This window comes from Capsicum annuum, chromosome 6, assembly GCF_002878395.1.
Source record: "Capsicum annuum cultivar UCD-10X-F1 chromosome 6, UCD10Xv1.1, whole genome shotgun sequence".
In the NCBI taxonomy this organism is placed as follows: Eukaryota; Viridiplantae; Streptophyta; class Magnoliopsida; order Solanales; family Solanaceae; genus Capsicum; species Capsicum annuum.
Genome location: NC_061116.1, coordinates 829,425 through 847,055, shown reverse-complemented (window position 1 = coordinate 847,055; position 17,631 = coordinate 829,425). Strand labels below are relative to the sequence as shown.

The 17,631-nt window shown below is 36.3% G+C and overlaps 1 protein-coding gene across 1 annotated transcript; it reads left to right on the top strand.

Moving 5' to 3' along the window:
- Window positions 1–2,657: 2,657 nt before the first annotated feature.
- Window positions 2,658–16,222, top strand: LOC107855114 (DExH-box ATP-dependent RNA helicase DExH8). The gene is made up of 14 exons (XM_016700104.2): window positions 2,658–2,918; window positions 3,504–3,681; window positions 8,170–8,343; window positions 8,531–8,678; window positions 10,189–10,503; window positions 11,075–11,221; window positions 11,296–11,476; window positions 11,776–12,056; window positions 12,151–12,273; window positions 12,377–12,521; window positions 12,594–12,862; window positions 12,940–13,131; window positions 14,018–14,542; window positions 15,773–16,222. Exons 1-14 carry the CDS (start codon window positions 2,771–2,773, stop codon window positions 15,986–15,988), a joined length of 3,042 nt encoding a protein of 1,013 aa, XP_016555590.1. The 5' UTR covers window positions 2,658–2,770; the 3' UTR covers window positions 15,989–16,222.
- The last annotated feature ends 1,409 nt before the right edge of the window (window positions 16,223–17,631 follow it).

Genomic DNA, 17,631 nt, shown 5'->3' with positions numbered 1-17,631 from the left:
TTTTTAAATACATATAAATTAGGGTACTTCAACAAATTTAAATTAAGATTTTACTATCAAAAAGAAAAAGAGACAGATGAATTATGAGTTCATTACCAATAAAAAGGAAGAGACGCTATGAATTAAGATTTTACTAAAAAAAAATGAGACAATATAAATTAAGATTTATTACTAAAAGAAACACCTGAATTAGTAGAATTTTGTTACCAAAAAAATACATATGAATTAGAACATTCAATTAACATTTTACTACCCCAAAAAAGACATGAATAATGATTTCACTACCAATAAAAAAAACGACAATATGAATTAAGATTTTATTATAAAAAAAAAAAAAAAGAGACACATATGAATTAATAGGATTTTATCACCAAAAAAAAGACATGTGAATTATGACACACAAGAATTTAATAAATTTGAATTAAGAATTATTACCAAATGAAAAGAGACATATGAATTAGGATTTTCTTAAAAAAAAAAAAAAGAAAGAGAGAGAATATGAACTAAGATTTTATTAAAAAAAAAAAAAAAAAGACATACTCTTCCGTTCAACAATACTTGCCCACTATTGATTGAGGTAATTTTACTAAATCACCCTTTGAATATAATTAATTCAATCTTTAAAAATGCATTTGGTAATTACTATGATTAATAACTAAGAGTAAAATTGATAAAAATGAGTAAATCATTCATTAATTTTTCAAATTGAAGTATTGTTGAATATTTACTTTTAGCAACATCGAAAATTATTATTGGATGGAGGGAGTATGATTTATTAGGATTTTATTTTTAATTTTTTTTAAAAAAATGACATATTAATTAGGACAAAAAAAATTGGACAAATAAAGAAAAAGTTATGATGTTATTCTAATACCATCTCTATCGCTAAATGATTATATGAAGTATATAATATTGAAATTTATATTTCTAAAAATATAATTAATAAGATTAATTTAGTAAAACAAGCTTTTAATAAAAAAATTCTTAAAGAAAACGTCAAGTCAACAAGGACCGAGCAAAACGGAATGGAGGGAGTATGAATTTGGACAAAAAATTGAACAAAATTGAATTTTGAAAAAATATTGACACGTAATATCAGGAAGAGCACGCAGAAAATCCACATGATCTTAGCGTGTGAACTCCATGCACTTCACAGCAAAATACTCTACTATAAATACCCGGACGAGAACAATACCCTTCTATAGGGTTTTTTCACTTCTTTCTCTGTCATTGTTCAACTTGCTTGAAGTTTGTTTCAAAGCTTTAGAATTCTTCGGTGAAGATGTCATTGTCTCCGACTTCATCATCATCATCGTTGTCGGAGAATCGTCTTCACCTTAGTCGTCGTTCACTGTTTTACTAGTAGCAACATTAAAGGGTAAAATAGTTGAGACGTTTCATAAAAATTGAGTTACATTTATTGTTTCTCAAAAGTGGTTGTGGTACTTGTTGTTTGTGTAATCTTGTTATCGTTATTCTTTTAATTATAATAGTGAATTTAGTTACGGTGCACAAAATTAATCCGGACACCACATCATGATTATCAATTAAAAAAAAATAACTATAATGAGATTGAGAAAAAGTGAAGTACCGCAACCAATTTCGCCGACGAGAAGCGTAACTCTGTTCTCGTGAATCTTCTCCACAATTTTGCTCTTCAATGCTGCTACAGGTAAAACACTGAACCCCGATATCTCCGATGATCATAGCTCCGACAATGATGATGATGATGAAGTTAGAGAAGATGATGTCATTATCGCCGGAGAATTCGAAAGCCCTAAAAAGGAAGAAAGTTCAGACGAATTGAACGATGATAGAGAAAAAGGTAAAAAAAGGTGAAAATGAAGTGTGTGGAGTTCACACATTGATATTATGAGGATTTTGTGCGTGCTCTCTCTCTACTAGTACATGTCAATGTTCTTTCAAAATTCAAATCTGTTCAATTTTTATGTGTCCTAATTCATACTTCCTTTTTTTCGTTTCATTTGATCCTTGTTTACTCGACACTTTTTTTTTTGGTTAAAAACGTATTTTACTAAATTAACCTTATTATTTATGTTCCAAAAATTTAAATTTGAATATTATACATTTTATATATATAATAATTTAATGATAGCGATTCTATTAAAACAACATGATAAACTTCTCTTGATCTCACACACTAAAAAAACAATTAAATGTGAACAACTGCAATTCCAATATCCATTTCTATAATATGTGTGAAGGCTAAAGTAGTAAAATTCGTCATTCAATTTATGATTTTTTAATCATCATATAAAATAAAATGTGCCCAACTAAAATGAGCCAGAGGGATTAGGATTTTATCAAAAAAAAAAAAAAAAAAAAGAAGAAGAGACATATATGAATTCATAGAATTTTATTAACAAAAAAAAAGAGACACATGATTTGATAGGATTTTATAACCCAAAAAAAAGAAGAAAAAAAGACACATATGAATTAATAGGATTTTATTACAAAAAAAATAAATAAAAAAGACATATACATAAATTAATAGGATTTTATTACCAAAAAAAATAATAAATCTGACCATATTTGAATTTTGAAAAAACATTGACACGTAATATTAGGAAGAGCACGCACATCACAAAGCCCACGCGAATCTTATAGCGAGTGAACTACACGCACCTCACTGCAAAAATAGTACAGTATAAATACCAGTAGCGGGAACAGTTCCCCTTTTCACCTCCTTCACTTTTTTTTCTCCGTCATCGTAATTTTAGGGCTTTTGAATTCGAATTCTCCGGTGATAATGACGTCATCATCTCCGGCATCATCGTCATCATCGCCGTCGGAATTATCGGTGTTCGGAGTTTTGCCGGTAACTGCTTTGAAGAGCAAAATTGTCGAAAAAATACAGGAGAACAAAGTTACTCTCATCGTCGGGGAAACTGGCTGTGGTAATCCTCATTTTTTATTTTTTTTATAGTCGTGGTGTTCGGTCCAGCTTTCGCGCTCGTATTAACTAAACTTGTAATAGATATCAGTTAACAAATGAGAAGAATCACCTAGTGATTTTTTTTTTTTGTGTCTCGGAGTGTATATATATATATATGTACATTGAAGGTTTAAAGTTTTTTTTAATTGATAATCGTGCTGTTCTGGCCAGCTCTTGTGAGCTCGACTGAACCTGTAATATATATTAGGTAACTTTGTTCACCTAAGCTAGGAGAAATGAGAAGAATCACTATTTTTTTTCTCGGAGTGTGTATATTTACGTTGAAGGTTTAAAGTTTTTTTAAATTGATAATCGTGGTGTGGTGTTCTGGCCAGCTTTCGCGCACCTCTAACTAAACGTGTAATAGATATTTGGTAACTTTGTCCACCAAGACTAGGACAAATGGTAAGAATTACCTAGTGTTTTTTTCCTTGTCTCGGAGTGTATATATGTACATTGAAGGTTTTAAGTTTTCTTTTGATAACTTACTATTTTAGAATTTATCAATTGCTCGCTTCAATTAGTAACTTGTTGCTTGATAATTAAGGAAAAAGCTCGCAAGTCCCTCAATTTCTGCTGGAAGAAAATATGGAACCAATACTTTGTACACAACCAAGGAGATTTGCTGTGGTTGCAGTTGCTAGAATGGTGGCGAAGTCTCGGAAATGTGAAGTAGGTGGAGAAGTTGGTTACCATATAGGTCACTCCAGAGTCTACTCTGAAAGGTAGATTTTGTTGTTTTTTTCTCAGATGAACTGTTCATCCATGTCTTGCTTGAGTTTCATCTTTTCACTCATAATGTTTGAATTGGTCTTTACGCTTTTCCTGATCTGAAGTTTGAATGTATTACATCCTATAACAGAAGCTACATATCAAACTGCAAAAGCTAAAGTTTAAATAGTGTTAGAAGTAATAGACGACATTTTGTTGCACCTGCATGTGTGGCATGTTTGTATAATTGATTAACATTGTCTTTACTCTTGCCAAGGGTTCACCTATGAGAAAACATTTTATTTGACGAAGATCCTTTGCCAAGTTCAGTAGAATAGTGTTGATGCCCTTTGTAAATCGAGAATAACCCAAGAAAGCACACTTCAATGCCTTAGGGTCCAACATATGGCTGAACATCTCGAACATTAAGACGTGCTTCCAAATATCTTTGGTTCCATTGGAAATGATGACTTGTTTGGAAAAAAGAATATTACAAGGCATATCACCTACAAGCAAAATCGATGGCATGCGATTACTCAGAAAGCAAGTCGTAGAAACTGCATTAGTCCAAAATATTTTAGGAACCTTCATTTGGAACAAAATCCCCAAGCTGTCTCAAGTAGATGCCTATTCTTCCTCTCGACAACTCCATGTTGAGAAGGTGTATCAACACATGACGGCCGACGGAGAGTATCGTGTTGTCTCATGTAAGACTGGAACAACTCTGACATGTATTCTTTAGCAAAATCACTCCTTAGAATACGCACCGAAGTATTGAATTGAGTTTTGACTTCAGCATAAAAGACACAAAAGTGAGTAAACACTTCAAAGTGACTTTTCATAAAATAAATTCTAGTCACCCGAGAGAAATCATCCATAAAAGGGACAAAATACTTATCTCCAGTTATTGAGACGACAAGACATGGTCCCTAACCATAAGAATAAATTAGCTCAAAAGCTGGCTCAACCCATTTGTTAACCGTTGGACCTAACGTGCAACAATGATGATTTCCAAATTGGCACAATTCACAATCTAAAGTGCACGGACTCTTCACTTTTTGATGCCGCACCCGTGTTGGATTCTCCAAAAATACACTATTTTTGGAGAATCCGACACGCACCTGTTAACATTGGTAGAGAGTCCGAGCAACATAGTTCACAATCCAAGGAAGGAGCATTTTGAAACTGGGGACAAAGCTATTTGAACAAAGGCAAAGAAGGATGTCCCAATCGTCAATGTGCTTTAGATGGAGAAATGATACTTGTGCGGGCAACAAATCGAGCTCATATACATCAAGTATATATAAATCATCAAATACATGTCCTTTATCAATAACCTTATGCATTGCAAGATCAGGAAACATGCAATGATTGGGAAAGAAAGAAATATAACAGTAAGGTCTTTAATAAGTTTACTCACAGAGATCATTGAACGCCAACTTCAGTAGATTTAATACAGATGACAGGGTAATAAAGCTCGCTTTGACAGTCCCAGGTCCCACAATGTTACATGTTGACTGATCATTTACTGTTACATGATAGGGTGCTTTGTATAATCGAAAGGTAGAAAATATATTAGGATTACCTGGCATGTGATCTGTTGCATCTGAATCAATCACCCTGTTCAAAGAGGAGACAAGACATGCTTTTCTTGAATCAACAAGAGTAGCAACCGAAGTGAATTCTTTAAGGGATTCGTGACACTGTGAGAACTCTGCAAATTCATCAGCTGAAATCAAAATTGTCTTACCCTTCTAAGTTTTAGCCATATTTCCTCCTTTCTAATTGTTTACCGTTATATTTTCCAATTCAAACCTCCAAAATATCAATACAAGAGAAGCCAACAAACTTAACCAAATACTTGAAATACAGTTCTTTAAGGTTACAGTGAAGAACTTAAGAATAACCAAGATTCAGAAGGTCCTCAGTAATTTTATAAAAGTAAAGGGCAGCCCGGTGATCTAACGCTCTCGCTATACCCAGGGTCCGGAGAAGGGCCCCACCATAAAGGTGTATTATATGCAGCCTTACCTTGTATGTCTGCCAAAGGCTATTTTCAAGGCTTGAACTCGTGACCTCTTGGTCACATGACAACAACTTTACCAGTTACTCCAAGGCTCCCCTTCAAGAAATTAGAGCCAACTCATCCAACAAGTAGTTGTAGCCGAGAGTCAAATAATGATGTCTATATACATTTCACGGTGTCTATATAGAGATCATTCTTTGTAATTTACAGAGGCTTAATTAGCTAGGAGATTTGTTGGAATCCCTCTTTATTTTCTTTCCTAAGTTAGTACCTAATGTATTGTATTTATATCTTGCTCACCTGTTGGAATAAGATGTTGACTTCTACCCGATTACAAGTTTAGACACACATGTAAGCTTTTCAAAGTGAAGAGTTTTTTTTTTGATCATGTAAATAATTTCATTAATCATAGGGCCAAAATCAGACGTATACAAGAAATATACAAAAATGTAAAGAACCTACAACACGCATGGTTCTCTGTAAAAGACACCCAATCCTTTGTACAACTCGACACTAAATGGGTGCATAAAAAATAAATAAGGGATCGGAGGCTACTCCTTTACTGCTCAAAAGTCATCTAAACCCCTTCAAAGCCCTCCTTTTTCTTTCTCTCCAAACGATCCACATCAAAGCTAAACGGACAACATTCCAAGCTCTACACTTTCTCCTGCTTCTTCTAGTTTTCCAGCAAGACTACGTATCCTTCACAGATCTAGGCATCACTCAAGATATACCAAACCAACTAAACATATCCCACCATAGTCTCATAGATAGGTTGCAATGTAATAGAAAGTGATCAACATCCTCACCTGTCTCCTTGCATAAGAAACACAACCAATGTATATGAACTTTCTTTTCCTAAGGTTTTCCATCGTCAAAATCACTCGTCTAGCAGCTAACCATGAGAAAAAGCACACCTTCCTCGGCACATTAGGAATCCAAATCGACTTTACGGGGAAAGCCTCCATCCCCCTCACCAAAAGCTTCTCATAAAAGGACTTGACAGTAAAAACCCCAATTACTCCCCAACTTCCATTTCAATGTATCGGGTCTATCAACTGGCTCGCTTTGCTGATGAAGTAAAGCTAGTAACCTTTGAAACTCATTAACCTCCCAGTTTTGAAGTCCTCCCAAACCTCAAATCCCTTCCCCTTGTAACCCCTACTATGATGGATTATTGCCTCCCTTTGTCAAGAAAACCTATAGAAGCTCGGGAACACATCTTTTAGTACCATATCTTCGCACCATTTGTTTTTCCAATGACTTACTCTCCTCCCCTTCCCCACCTGTACGAGATGTTAACCTCAAAAGAAACCATCCCGTCATGATATTCCTCTAGACTGCATACTCAAATGCCATAGCGATATCATTAGTTCTCCACCCCCCTTCCATCAACCCATATTCTTTTATTATCACCCCTCTCCATAAAGAATGGACGGACCTCTATCCCGAATTTCCACAACCATTTCCCCAGCAAAGCTCTATTAAATACCCTCAAATCTTTGACTCCCAACCCTCCCCAGTTTTTAGGACTACTCACTTTCTCCCATCGGACCAAATGAAGTTTCCTTGCCCCGTCCGCCGAATCCCTAAACAAAGACATAAAGTATGTGAGGATGCTCGATAATGTGCTCTTGATAAGCACTTCTTTCCCTCCTTTGGATAAGTATCTTTATTGCCAACCAGCAAGCCTCTATTCTACCCTCTTAAGAACCGGACTCCACACATTAATGTTTTTGTTTGTGGCCGCAGGGATAAAACCAAATAAGTGGTAGGTAAAAGTTAAGTGTTAGGGTGTGTTCCAACAGCTACTCATTATCCCAAGCTTGACGTCGTATATAAATTCTCACAATTTTGCCCTATTTGACATACTGCTTTCATATGGAGGCTTCCATCATTAATAAAAAAAAATTCTTTATAAGAAATCTAATAATCTGCAATTTTCCGACACTAGAGATTCTCTACATTTGCTAATAACATGCAAATCCCTAAATAGACTGGAAAGTACCCCTAAAAACGCTAGCCATAATTTAAGGATAACATCATGAGTACGCCTTAGGCCCCATTAGTCATGTCCCCTAGAATTAATTGTTTACTTCCATTGTCTTATGTCTATGATGAGAGATAGAAGAAAGTCCTCTCTTCAGTGATTGTTACTAGGGAAGCCTTTTTGGCACCTTAAGCATTGATTTGTCAAGATGCAGCTTGGATGGAACAGCATGGAAGTTATTCTGATGTTTAAACTGAGATTTTGTGGTTAAAGGGAACTAGAGAAGTATAATAATCTTTACCTTTTCCTTGGTAATGTCCCCGCTCTTTTGTGAAACAGTATTAATGAATGTCATTCTCCTTCGGTGGCTATATCAATGTGTTTGTGTTCCAATTACATCCAGCAATTTTTTCGACTACTAGTTGTTTCTTTCGTTGTGATGTATCTTCAATTACGTTAACTTATCAAGTCAACATTATGTCATAGATCTAAGATTGTGTTCAAAACTGCTGGAGTTCTGCTGGAAGAAATGCTAGAGAAGGGCTTGAATGCACTAAAATACAAGGTTATCATTCTTGACGAAGTGCATGAAAGATCTGTAGAGTCGGATCTCGTTCTTGTTTGCGTGAAGCAGTATTTGCTTAAAAAGAGTGACCTGAGGTAACATTCTCTTTCTTATTCTTTTCTTCTTCTATATTTTGTATATACTTGTCTATCTTTGTATGAATTGTTTGTGATCTCTCTGCTTTTTATTCGGAAACTTGATCTACTACATTGCGTGCATCACAATCTCATTGGTGATAAACTGATAGTGTGCTTTGTGGGTCTAATTGGTTCAACTCTGCAGGGTGGTCTTAATGTCTGCAACTGCTGATATTGCAAGATATCGTGAATACTTTAGGGATCTTGATAGGGGTGAAAGAGTAGAACTGTTGGCAATTCCTAGTTCTGGCCAAGACACCATATATCAGCTAAAAGTTTCATACATTGAGCAGGTATGATTCATCTACTTTAGAGAAGAGAATCCATTTCATTTACTTGTCCAAAAAAAAGAAGGAAAATTCATTCAGCAGGTTCTTACTTATATTGAAAAGTTATCATGTTAAAGCATACTCTATCAATAGCAGTTAATGGAAAATCTGTAACTTTGGCATTTCCCTCTCTCCAGATTAAAGTTGTTCATTTATATTTAATTTGGTGGTGTGCTGATCATAATGGTAGTTTTGAAGTGCGCTGACTCAACCTGACTAAGTCAGCATTAAATTTTATTCCATCCTTATTCCTTGTCTAAGTCAGCATTAAATTTGTAAAATGATATAAAGTTGCAACATACAAGTGATTTTTAAATAAAACAGTGTTCTAATTACAAACGTAAAATCCTTAAGATAATCTACACCAACTAGGCCTTAAATAGGATACATTATCAGCTGAAAGAAGTAGATATTTTCATGTAGGTAGGTATGGTTCGTTAGAAGTGAATATTTTGAATTTGACAATTAGCCATACTGTTAAGTGACATTATTGGATGGATGATTTGGATTATACTCTCTTCATCCTAAAATTGATGACTCTCCTTGACTAGTTGATGCATTACTATCTTTTTTTAAAAAAATTTTTTTTCTTTTATTAAACCATAGTTAGGTTTAGATATGTTACATAACATAGTGTTTACTGAAATCGTGAATGCATAAATAACCTATCATTTCTGAGGTACACACACTATGGTATTCACTTCAAATTAACAAAATTATCCATTTAAGAGGGAATGTGCAAGTTTTCAATTTGTGAAGTTTCCCTAATTTAGAGAGAATAGATCCAAGGCACCATGTTTTGATACTTCCAACTTTTCTGCTCAATTAAGGCCTCCTCTGTGTTTAAACTAACAAGTAAAATGTGTAAATATGAGTTCTATACATTGAGGATGTCACATGAAGACCAAGTGATATCAACATATAACACTAACATTGTAAGTTACATTGAATTTTATGGGATGGAAACCTTTGCGGAATGGGAAGGGGTCAAACTAGTATTGTTTCTAATTACCAAACATCATAAACTTTAGCACAGTAATCAAATACTAACCCCTTATTCACCTTGCAAACAGTTTAGTATCTAAAAGAGGACGTATCTCTTCTGTGGTCTTCCACTTAATTAATTTCCCTTTTTCTATTTGATTTCTATGATGTATGTTGCTGACAAAACTCATTGCAGTTTATGCAATTTCTCTGGTCTCAGCATGGTATATTTTGATATTCATATACTGCAAAAAAATTATACAGGGTAATATTTCTGCTTTGCCTGCCAGAATATGGAATATTTTAAATTTATCAGAAAGGGAAAAATTATGATCATCCTAACATCAAAAAGAGGAAAACTGTATGAAATTCTTTAAGCGTAATACAGTGCAGCAAGTGATTTATTTCGAGGATATGCAATATTGCTTCCTATATATTACTATCATTCAACATAAATTGGAATCTGCAATGACTATTATTTTCCTAACAGGTAGCTGAACTCCTTAACATGGAATCAGAAGACACTTCTCTGAAATGCTGTTCTGGTCCAAGTCCATTGACAGTTGCTGCTGATATCGAGCCTGAAATGTATCAGCTCATACACAATCTAATTATACACATTCATAAAAATGAAATGGACATCGAAAAAGGAATTCTGGTCTTCCTTCCAACATACTATGCACTTGAGCAGCAGTGGCGCTTATTGAAGCGTTTCAGCGAAACTTTTAAGGTTCACATTCTACATCGAAGTATCGACACTGAACAAGCTCTCAATGCCATGAAAATATGTAAATCGCATCGTAAGGTATGCTTTCCTTCCTCCTATTTTCAACATTTATAACTGTCTCAAAAATCTGCGGAGACAGTCCTAAAAAGCAGGCAGAGTACCTAAGGGTGTGCCATAGTTGGTCAATGAAGTGGGGAGGTTATTCAAATTCCAGAAGAGACAAAAAAAATAGGTGATTCTTCTCATTTGCGCCAGGCCCCAAACCTTGGTGGACAGATTTACCCGGTACCTTTGCTGGTGGGAGGTAGAACGTACCCGATAGAATTAGTCAAGGTGCGCAAAAGTTGGCCCATACACCACCGTCAAAAAAAACGAAACAACTAAAGTAATTATAATCCCCCAAAGCTCCCGGCCTGGCCGAAGATAAAAGAAAGTTCTTGCAGGAAAGATCATTTTTTATCTATAACATCTCTTAACATTTCTGTGTTTCCCTTAACACCATTTCCTGGTTTTATTTCTGCAACTAGCTTCTGTCAGTATTCAGTGAAATGAATATGGTTACTCCAGTGTTGTCTCTACATGATGATGCCTCTTGCTAGTTATCAAAATAATACTGATGCCTCTATCTGAAGCTTTAACTTTTCCTCAGGTTATCTTGGCAACAAACATTGCAGAATCTTCTGTTACAATACCAAAGGTGGGCTATGTCATTGATTCTTGCCGTTCTTTACAAGTTTTCTGGGATAACAATAGGAAGACAGATTCTGTAGAGCTTGTGTGGGTTTCGAAATCACAGGTACTAATTGAGCCATGTTTGTCATTACCAATCCCACTTCATGAGATCATCGCTTCTAATGTTTTGAGATGCAGGCAGACCAAAGGAGAGGGAGAACTGGTCGTACTTGTGATGGCCATGTATATCGATTGGTAAAAAGATCATTTTATGGTCAATTAGAGGATTATGAGCCTCCTGCAATACTGAGGTTATCGTTGAGGCAGCAAGTACTTCTCCTTTGCTGTGCTGAATCTAAAGCCATTAATGATCCCAAAGGTAATCAACTAAAATCCTCTGCTTTTTTTTTTTGCTAGATTCTGAGCATCAGAAATTCTTTTGTTTCTTTTCTTTCCCTTTCTTTTTACATGATTATCATCAGGAAATTGCTCGCTACTTCAACTTGAGTTTTTTTTGGTGTGTGAGTGAGTGAGTGAGTGAATGAGAGAGAGAGAGAGAGTTATTATCATCAATATAAGTTTTCTGTCTATGTTCCATAATTCTCTTTTCCTTTTTCTGGTCTACTGCTGTTTATAATGTGGGATACCAAAATTTAACTTGTGGATTTTTGATATTAGTTCTGCTTCGGAAGGCTTTAGACCCTCCAGAACCTGAAGTGGTTGAGGATGCATTGAGTTTGCTTGTTGACAACCATGCATTACAAAAAGTGCCTCCAAGGGGCCGTTATGAACCTACTTTTTATGGAAGATTGCTTGCCAGCTTTTCTCTTTCATTTGATGCTTCCCTACTTATAGTCAAGTTTGGAGCCATAGGAATGTTACGAGAAGGCATTGTTCTTGGTATAATGATGGATATGCAGCCACAGCCCATTCTTCGTCCTTTCGCCCAAGAAAATTTGGTACTACTGCTATATGTTTGAACTTGAGAATGTCTCATTTCATTAACGATTAGTTTAATGGAACATTGTTTGATCAATATATTTGATTTTCCAGTTTATGAAGTACATTGACGACTTCTTCGGTGGAGATTCTAGGACCACTGGTTTATCAGGTAGAAAAGAGGTAATCTGCATGGCAAATTCGTGCGCATTTCAGTTCTGGCAACGTGCCTTCAAGGTAAAACCACATGACTACTGGATATTCCCCCTTCCCCCTGGTTCTTTTGCTCTATTTTGCTGGGATGTAAGCATTCTACTTATATATATGTCTCCAAATGAAGGACAAACACCGTCTTGAACATTTAAGACAACTCTTCAAGTTGGATAATACCAAAGACAGAGAAATAATGCTTCCAAAAATTGAAGAGGAGTGGTGCTTATTCCATAATCTCTTGCAATCGGCACTCAACCAAGTAGCAGAATCATGTATGTTATCCTGAATTTTACCAGTTTAGATCCTTTGTTTCTTTTTCTTGTTCTAAGCCTGTGCTGCTGCAGATGATGAAGTTCTGGATTCCTTGCATCGATATCGACCTCAATTTCTTGCTACATCAGGTGGCATACCATCTTATTATAATCCAAATGAATATCAGCACACGTGCCATCTTGACTGTGAGCAACATTTAGATGCTGATGCCTTAGATATGAATCATGCGCTCCTTGAACAAGTTAGTGAAATAAGGAAATGCATTTCTGTTCCATTTTTGGGCTACAATGAATCTTTAGCACATAAGGTGGCTCAAAATTTGGCTAATGTAGTCAAAGAGGTACAGTATTCTGCTTTTACTTTTGCTGTTATATTTGATGTCAAGATTTTGACATCTTCCTTTTCTATGTTGAATAGATGAGAAGTCAGTCTTCTACGGTTGTCTCTGGAAACTATGACATGTCGGTCTATGGTAATGGAGGTTCCACAAGGGAGGCTTCTCTATGTAAATATTTTCTCAGCGGAATGTGCAACCGGGGTCTCCACTGTTCCTTTTCTCATTCTTTACAAGCACAGAGGCCCACTTGCAAATTTTTCTTCTCTTTACAGGTATCAGTAGTTTTATGGCTTAGAATAAGTATTTGCCAATAACAATGTATCTGATGGATAATCCCCCATTGAGAATTCTGGCTATTGGAAAATGAGGGTGTGAATGCTAGGGAAAAGGAGTTGAGGAAGGTTGCTCCACTTTCTATTTTTGGGTTGATTTGGAGATAGAGGAACAAAAGAATATTTGAAGGGGTTGAAAGTCCATTCTGGAGAGTAAGAGTTCAGTTTTGCTTCATTTGGTGTAATAAAGATATCCCTTAACTCACATTGTATATTGACACCGTCTTGGTGTATTTCAATGAGATTGTTTTGACCTATAAATATTTTCAGAAGATGTCCTTGAAATATGGCTCGAAATGTTGTCATACTTGCTGCTATATGGCCGTTTTTAATGCCACTCTTCAAATTGTCCCTGTTAAGCCACTTGTTTAAATTTTACCTTTAAATATAGTTGGGTGTATTTATCTTTTTGTAGACAAACTTAATCCACTGGCTAACTGGGACAAAACTTGAGTGGTGGCGTCCAAAAATTCATTTGTGCGGAACGCCCCTATATTTAGACATGTAGAAGCTTAAAATATGAGAAGGTAAGTGATGGTTCAGATTTGGAAAGAGGTAGGAGGAAGGTGTATAATGGAATGAGTAGAAGAGCTTGCGTTAGTGGAAGGGGGTAGGAGAAAGAATGGGGAAGATGAACATTTAATGGTGTGCCTTATATATAGAAGGGGAAAATATTATTTTTGGTGCTTATTTGCCTTATTCAAAAGTTATCATATATTAATTGGTCCTAATGAATATCTTTGGCTTCTCTATATTATCTTCTTACCAAATTTTCTCAAGGGTGTCGATACTCCTATCTGACAGATTCTAATTGGCATATCTATAGGGATGCCGGAATGGAGATTCATGTTTCTTTTCTCACGATTCAGTTCCATCTGCTTATTCTGGTGTTCTGCCAAGCTTATGCCTGCCGGAGAATGATGCTGCTGATATGTTTTCACTTCTGCGATGGTTTCCTGTTCCCAATCATGGGCACATCCTCATACTGGATGACAATGATTTATATTTTTCATCGCATCTTGCACGTCATTATCCTCCGTCTTCGATAATCTCTACAACATCCCTTCGAGATGAATCCACACTTGACCAGTTACCAACTGGTATCAGAGTTCTGTGGGGCCATTCACATCCATTCAACACGATAATATCCCAAGCTGCAGGTAGTTCAGTTCCATGGCGTGAAGTTAAATGTGTTCTATGGTTCCCGAAATTTGAAGCGGAACATAGAGAAGGGCAGAAGAGCATGATGCAAACCTTTTTTGAGTATTTTGCCATCCGGATGCTTGGAGATAACTTATATGAAGCTAAAGTAATTATCAACATGAATAACATACGTTTCTCATACCTACAGGTAATTTACTCATACTGGCTAATCCCCAATAACATTTCTATGCAAAAGGGAAGAATCGGATCTGATTAAATTAAGTCTTTTTTGTGCTTTCGACTTAAAAAAAGTAAATTGATAAGAGACTAGTATGGAAGTAATTCCATACTTGGTAATTTGAACTACTTCTCGAGTTTCCTCGAGGAGCTTCTCCCTGAATCCTTTTTAACTTTTCCCATCTTTCTGATAGTTCTGTCCGGCGTCCGAAGTGCTCTATTTGTGGGTGTGCTCGGGGTTGGGGTGGGAAAGGAACCTGAAGAGATGAATGCAAAATCTGTATGAATAAGTTAATAGTAATTGAGCTTTTCGGAAGCTGACATGAAAATATGCTTTGTATGTGGAGCTGATTGATATTTTAAGCATCGACAATGGTAAATGAATGAAATGATGTTATATTTATGCCTAATGATATATAAAATAGGATTTATATGTGAAGGTATATATACTATGTTGCTCGATGTACATTTATATCACATAAACACATACTAATCTGTTGTCGCTTTATCATTTTGCCTTTTCCCGGCATGATTACCATACCTGAACTTTCAGATGGGAAAATGTTTACTGCTGTCTTATGAATAGAGACGATTATATGTACCTCTCTATCATACCGTTGGGTGCAACCCTCATCCCACCGCTGAATGACAAAGAAAAAGAAAACAAAGGAAAGAAAAGATAAAATTATGGAAGCCTGGCATATTGACTTCATATTATGTGTGCTATCTAATTGTCTCAAAATAGTGTTGTTTTTTTTTGTTTAACCATTTAGGGGTCGTTTGGTTGGAAAACTACAATCCCGGGATAACTAATCCTGGGATGAGTTATCCCATGCATTTTGTCCCAACCAAACATGGGATAAGCTCCTCTTCTAAATTAATTTCGGGATTAGTTATCCTTATCCCTCCTACCAAACGACCCCTTAGTATCCAGGATCCAAGCCGACTAATCCAGATTCCCTCTGGGTAGGACCTCTTTAAGGGGGAAGCACTCCCCGCTAGGAATATGTGTGCTATTTAATTGTCCCGATATTGTTTTATTGTCCCAATGCAATGCACATTTCGAAGACAATGCCTGAAAATCTCTTTCGGTAAAAAACTACAGATGGATCTGTGCTAGTAGAAATGCTTCGTCGATTCAGATGATATTTTTGTTCTCCTCACTTCACTCGAAATTGAATGTTTGAGACTGTTGCTTCAGGTGGAAAAGCTGGCGAGAGAATGCTGCTTTTTTCTCAACCAATCATTTCCATTTGACGAACACAACCTAGGAGAGTTATTCGATGAGGTCAGAGCCAGAAAGCCCTTGCTGCAGTCGAAGCCTGTTTCGTATGTTTTCTCATTCCATCCTCCCATAGACGTCCAATCTGGTGATTTTGCAAGAATTCTTAATCAAAATGTGAATAAGACTTTTTAAGTGTACAATCAGCTCCTGAATGATGCGCACCGCAGGAGTCTAATGTTATGCTAAGTCGCGTAGAAGTAGGGGTTTTGACTTGTAAAGTCATTTCAATAACGATAGCGTAAAGAAGGTTTCGCATATACTCTTTAATTATCAACGGTATAAGTTTTTTGATGTACATATTTATATACCTCATGGAGGAGGATAGAGTTCCTTTTCGATATCCAAAAATGCTGAAACTGCAGAGAATTCTCTCGTCTTGATCGTTTTTCTTTTTTGGTTTAATCATTGCATCTCCCCCTCCCATGTGTTTCTGTAATAATCATTAATGGTGATGGCGTTACCTTGTCCTGAGCCCCAGGGTCTATCAGAAACAGCCTCTCTACTTCACTGATCTCTACTTCACTGAGGTAGCGATGTGGACTGCGTACACTTTACACTGGGTATGTTGTTGTTGTGGTGGTCGTGATGGTGTTACCTCCCAAGGTCGGAGTAAGGTCTGCGTACTTTCTACCCTACACTGAGTATGTTGTTGTTACGATAACTAATGGTGGGCTTTTTTTGGGCATGGCCATACTGTTCATTGGCCTAACTAATTTGACTTTGCGTTGCCTAAGAGTCCATTTAAAGGAGAAGGTGCTCCGTACTACGATTTTTTCCATTTCCAGGGCTCGATCAAGAGCCCTCTAGTTAAGGGCTCTTGACAATAGTGTTGACCTCTGATCAAGCTATGGACACGAGTAGATAAGCGGTTTGGGGTGGGGTGGGGTGGGGGTGGGGGTGATGGTCTCGAGTCAAATTGGGCTTCATTTCATTCAACCTACAGGGAGAAGGAACTCGGACTTTCGTTCTCTTAATGGCGAGAGGTTTCTTTCGTATCAAGAGTGTGTTGGGAAGGCCAGGGAAGTTGGATTGGATCGAGAGGCGATGTTATGCCTCTTCTTTCTCGATATGATTCTCATCATTTCCGTCTATGGCAAAGGATGACGTCATTTCCTTTTTTTTTTTAGGCCATACATGGGTTGTGGTGTAGTGGTGAAACTATTCACCCTTAATCAGATGTCTCGGATTCAAGTCTTGGGTATGAAGAAAATTCTGTTGAGAGCGTCACTCCCATAACGGCCCCTGTAATACGCTATCCGGATTAGTCGGGGTTCTAAAGAGGGTACCGGACACCGGGTGGGAAACCCGCCCAAAAAAAGTATTTCAGGATTTTTAGTAATTATGTAAAATATCGAGATTTACTGTAATTAGGCTACAAGCTGTGGAGATTTATGTTGTTTGCCCTAAAAATATTTCTATATCAGCAAAATGTGTGATTTATAATCATTATATTCTTAAGTACTTATAAAAATACACGTTAGGTAAATTGTTTCATAATCACAAATGTATCAAATGGCTAACTTATTATACAATGTTTTAATATTAAATGCAGTTAATAAAATACATTTATGTATGAAATTTTTATAGGAATAGCGTTTGATTGAAAGCCCTAAAAAGATTTACTAAATTCATCGAGTTGTTTCAAAGGATCAAAATAGGCTAGTTATTAATGAAATTCGTTGTCGGCTCTCAGTGAAATACTTGTTTAGCTGAGGGCTTCCAAACACATCGTAAGCTAAACCGGTGCAAACAAATAACCAACACGCAATGAATAG

What these genes read in the sequence shown, in the direction of transcription:
- LOC107855114 (XM_016700104.2), top strand. Translation starts at nt 2,771, where the DNA reads ATGACGTCATCATCTCCGGCATCATCGTCATCATCGCCGTCGGAATTA. An exon ending in TGTGGGTTTCGAAATCACAG is followed by an intron (nt 11,222 to 11,295) that starts GTACTAATTGAG and finishes TTTGAGATGCAG; the next exon opens with GCAGACCAAAGGAGAGGGAG. An exon ending in AATTTTTCTTCTCTTTACAG is followed by an intron (nt 13,132 to 14,017) that starts GTATCAGTAGTT and finishes GCATATCTATAG; the next exon opens with GGATGCCGGAATGGAGATTC.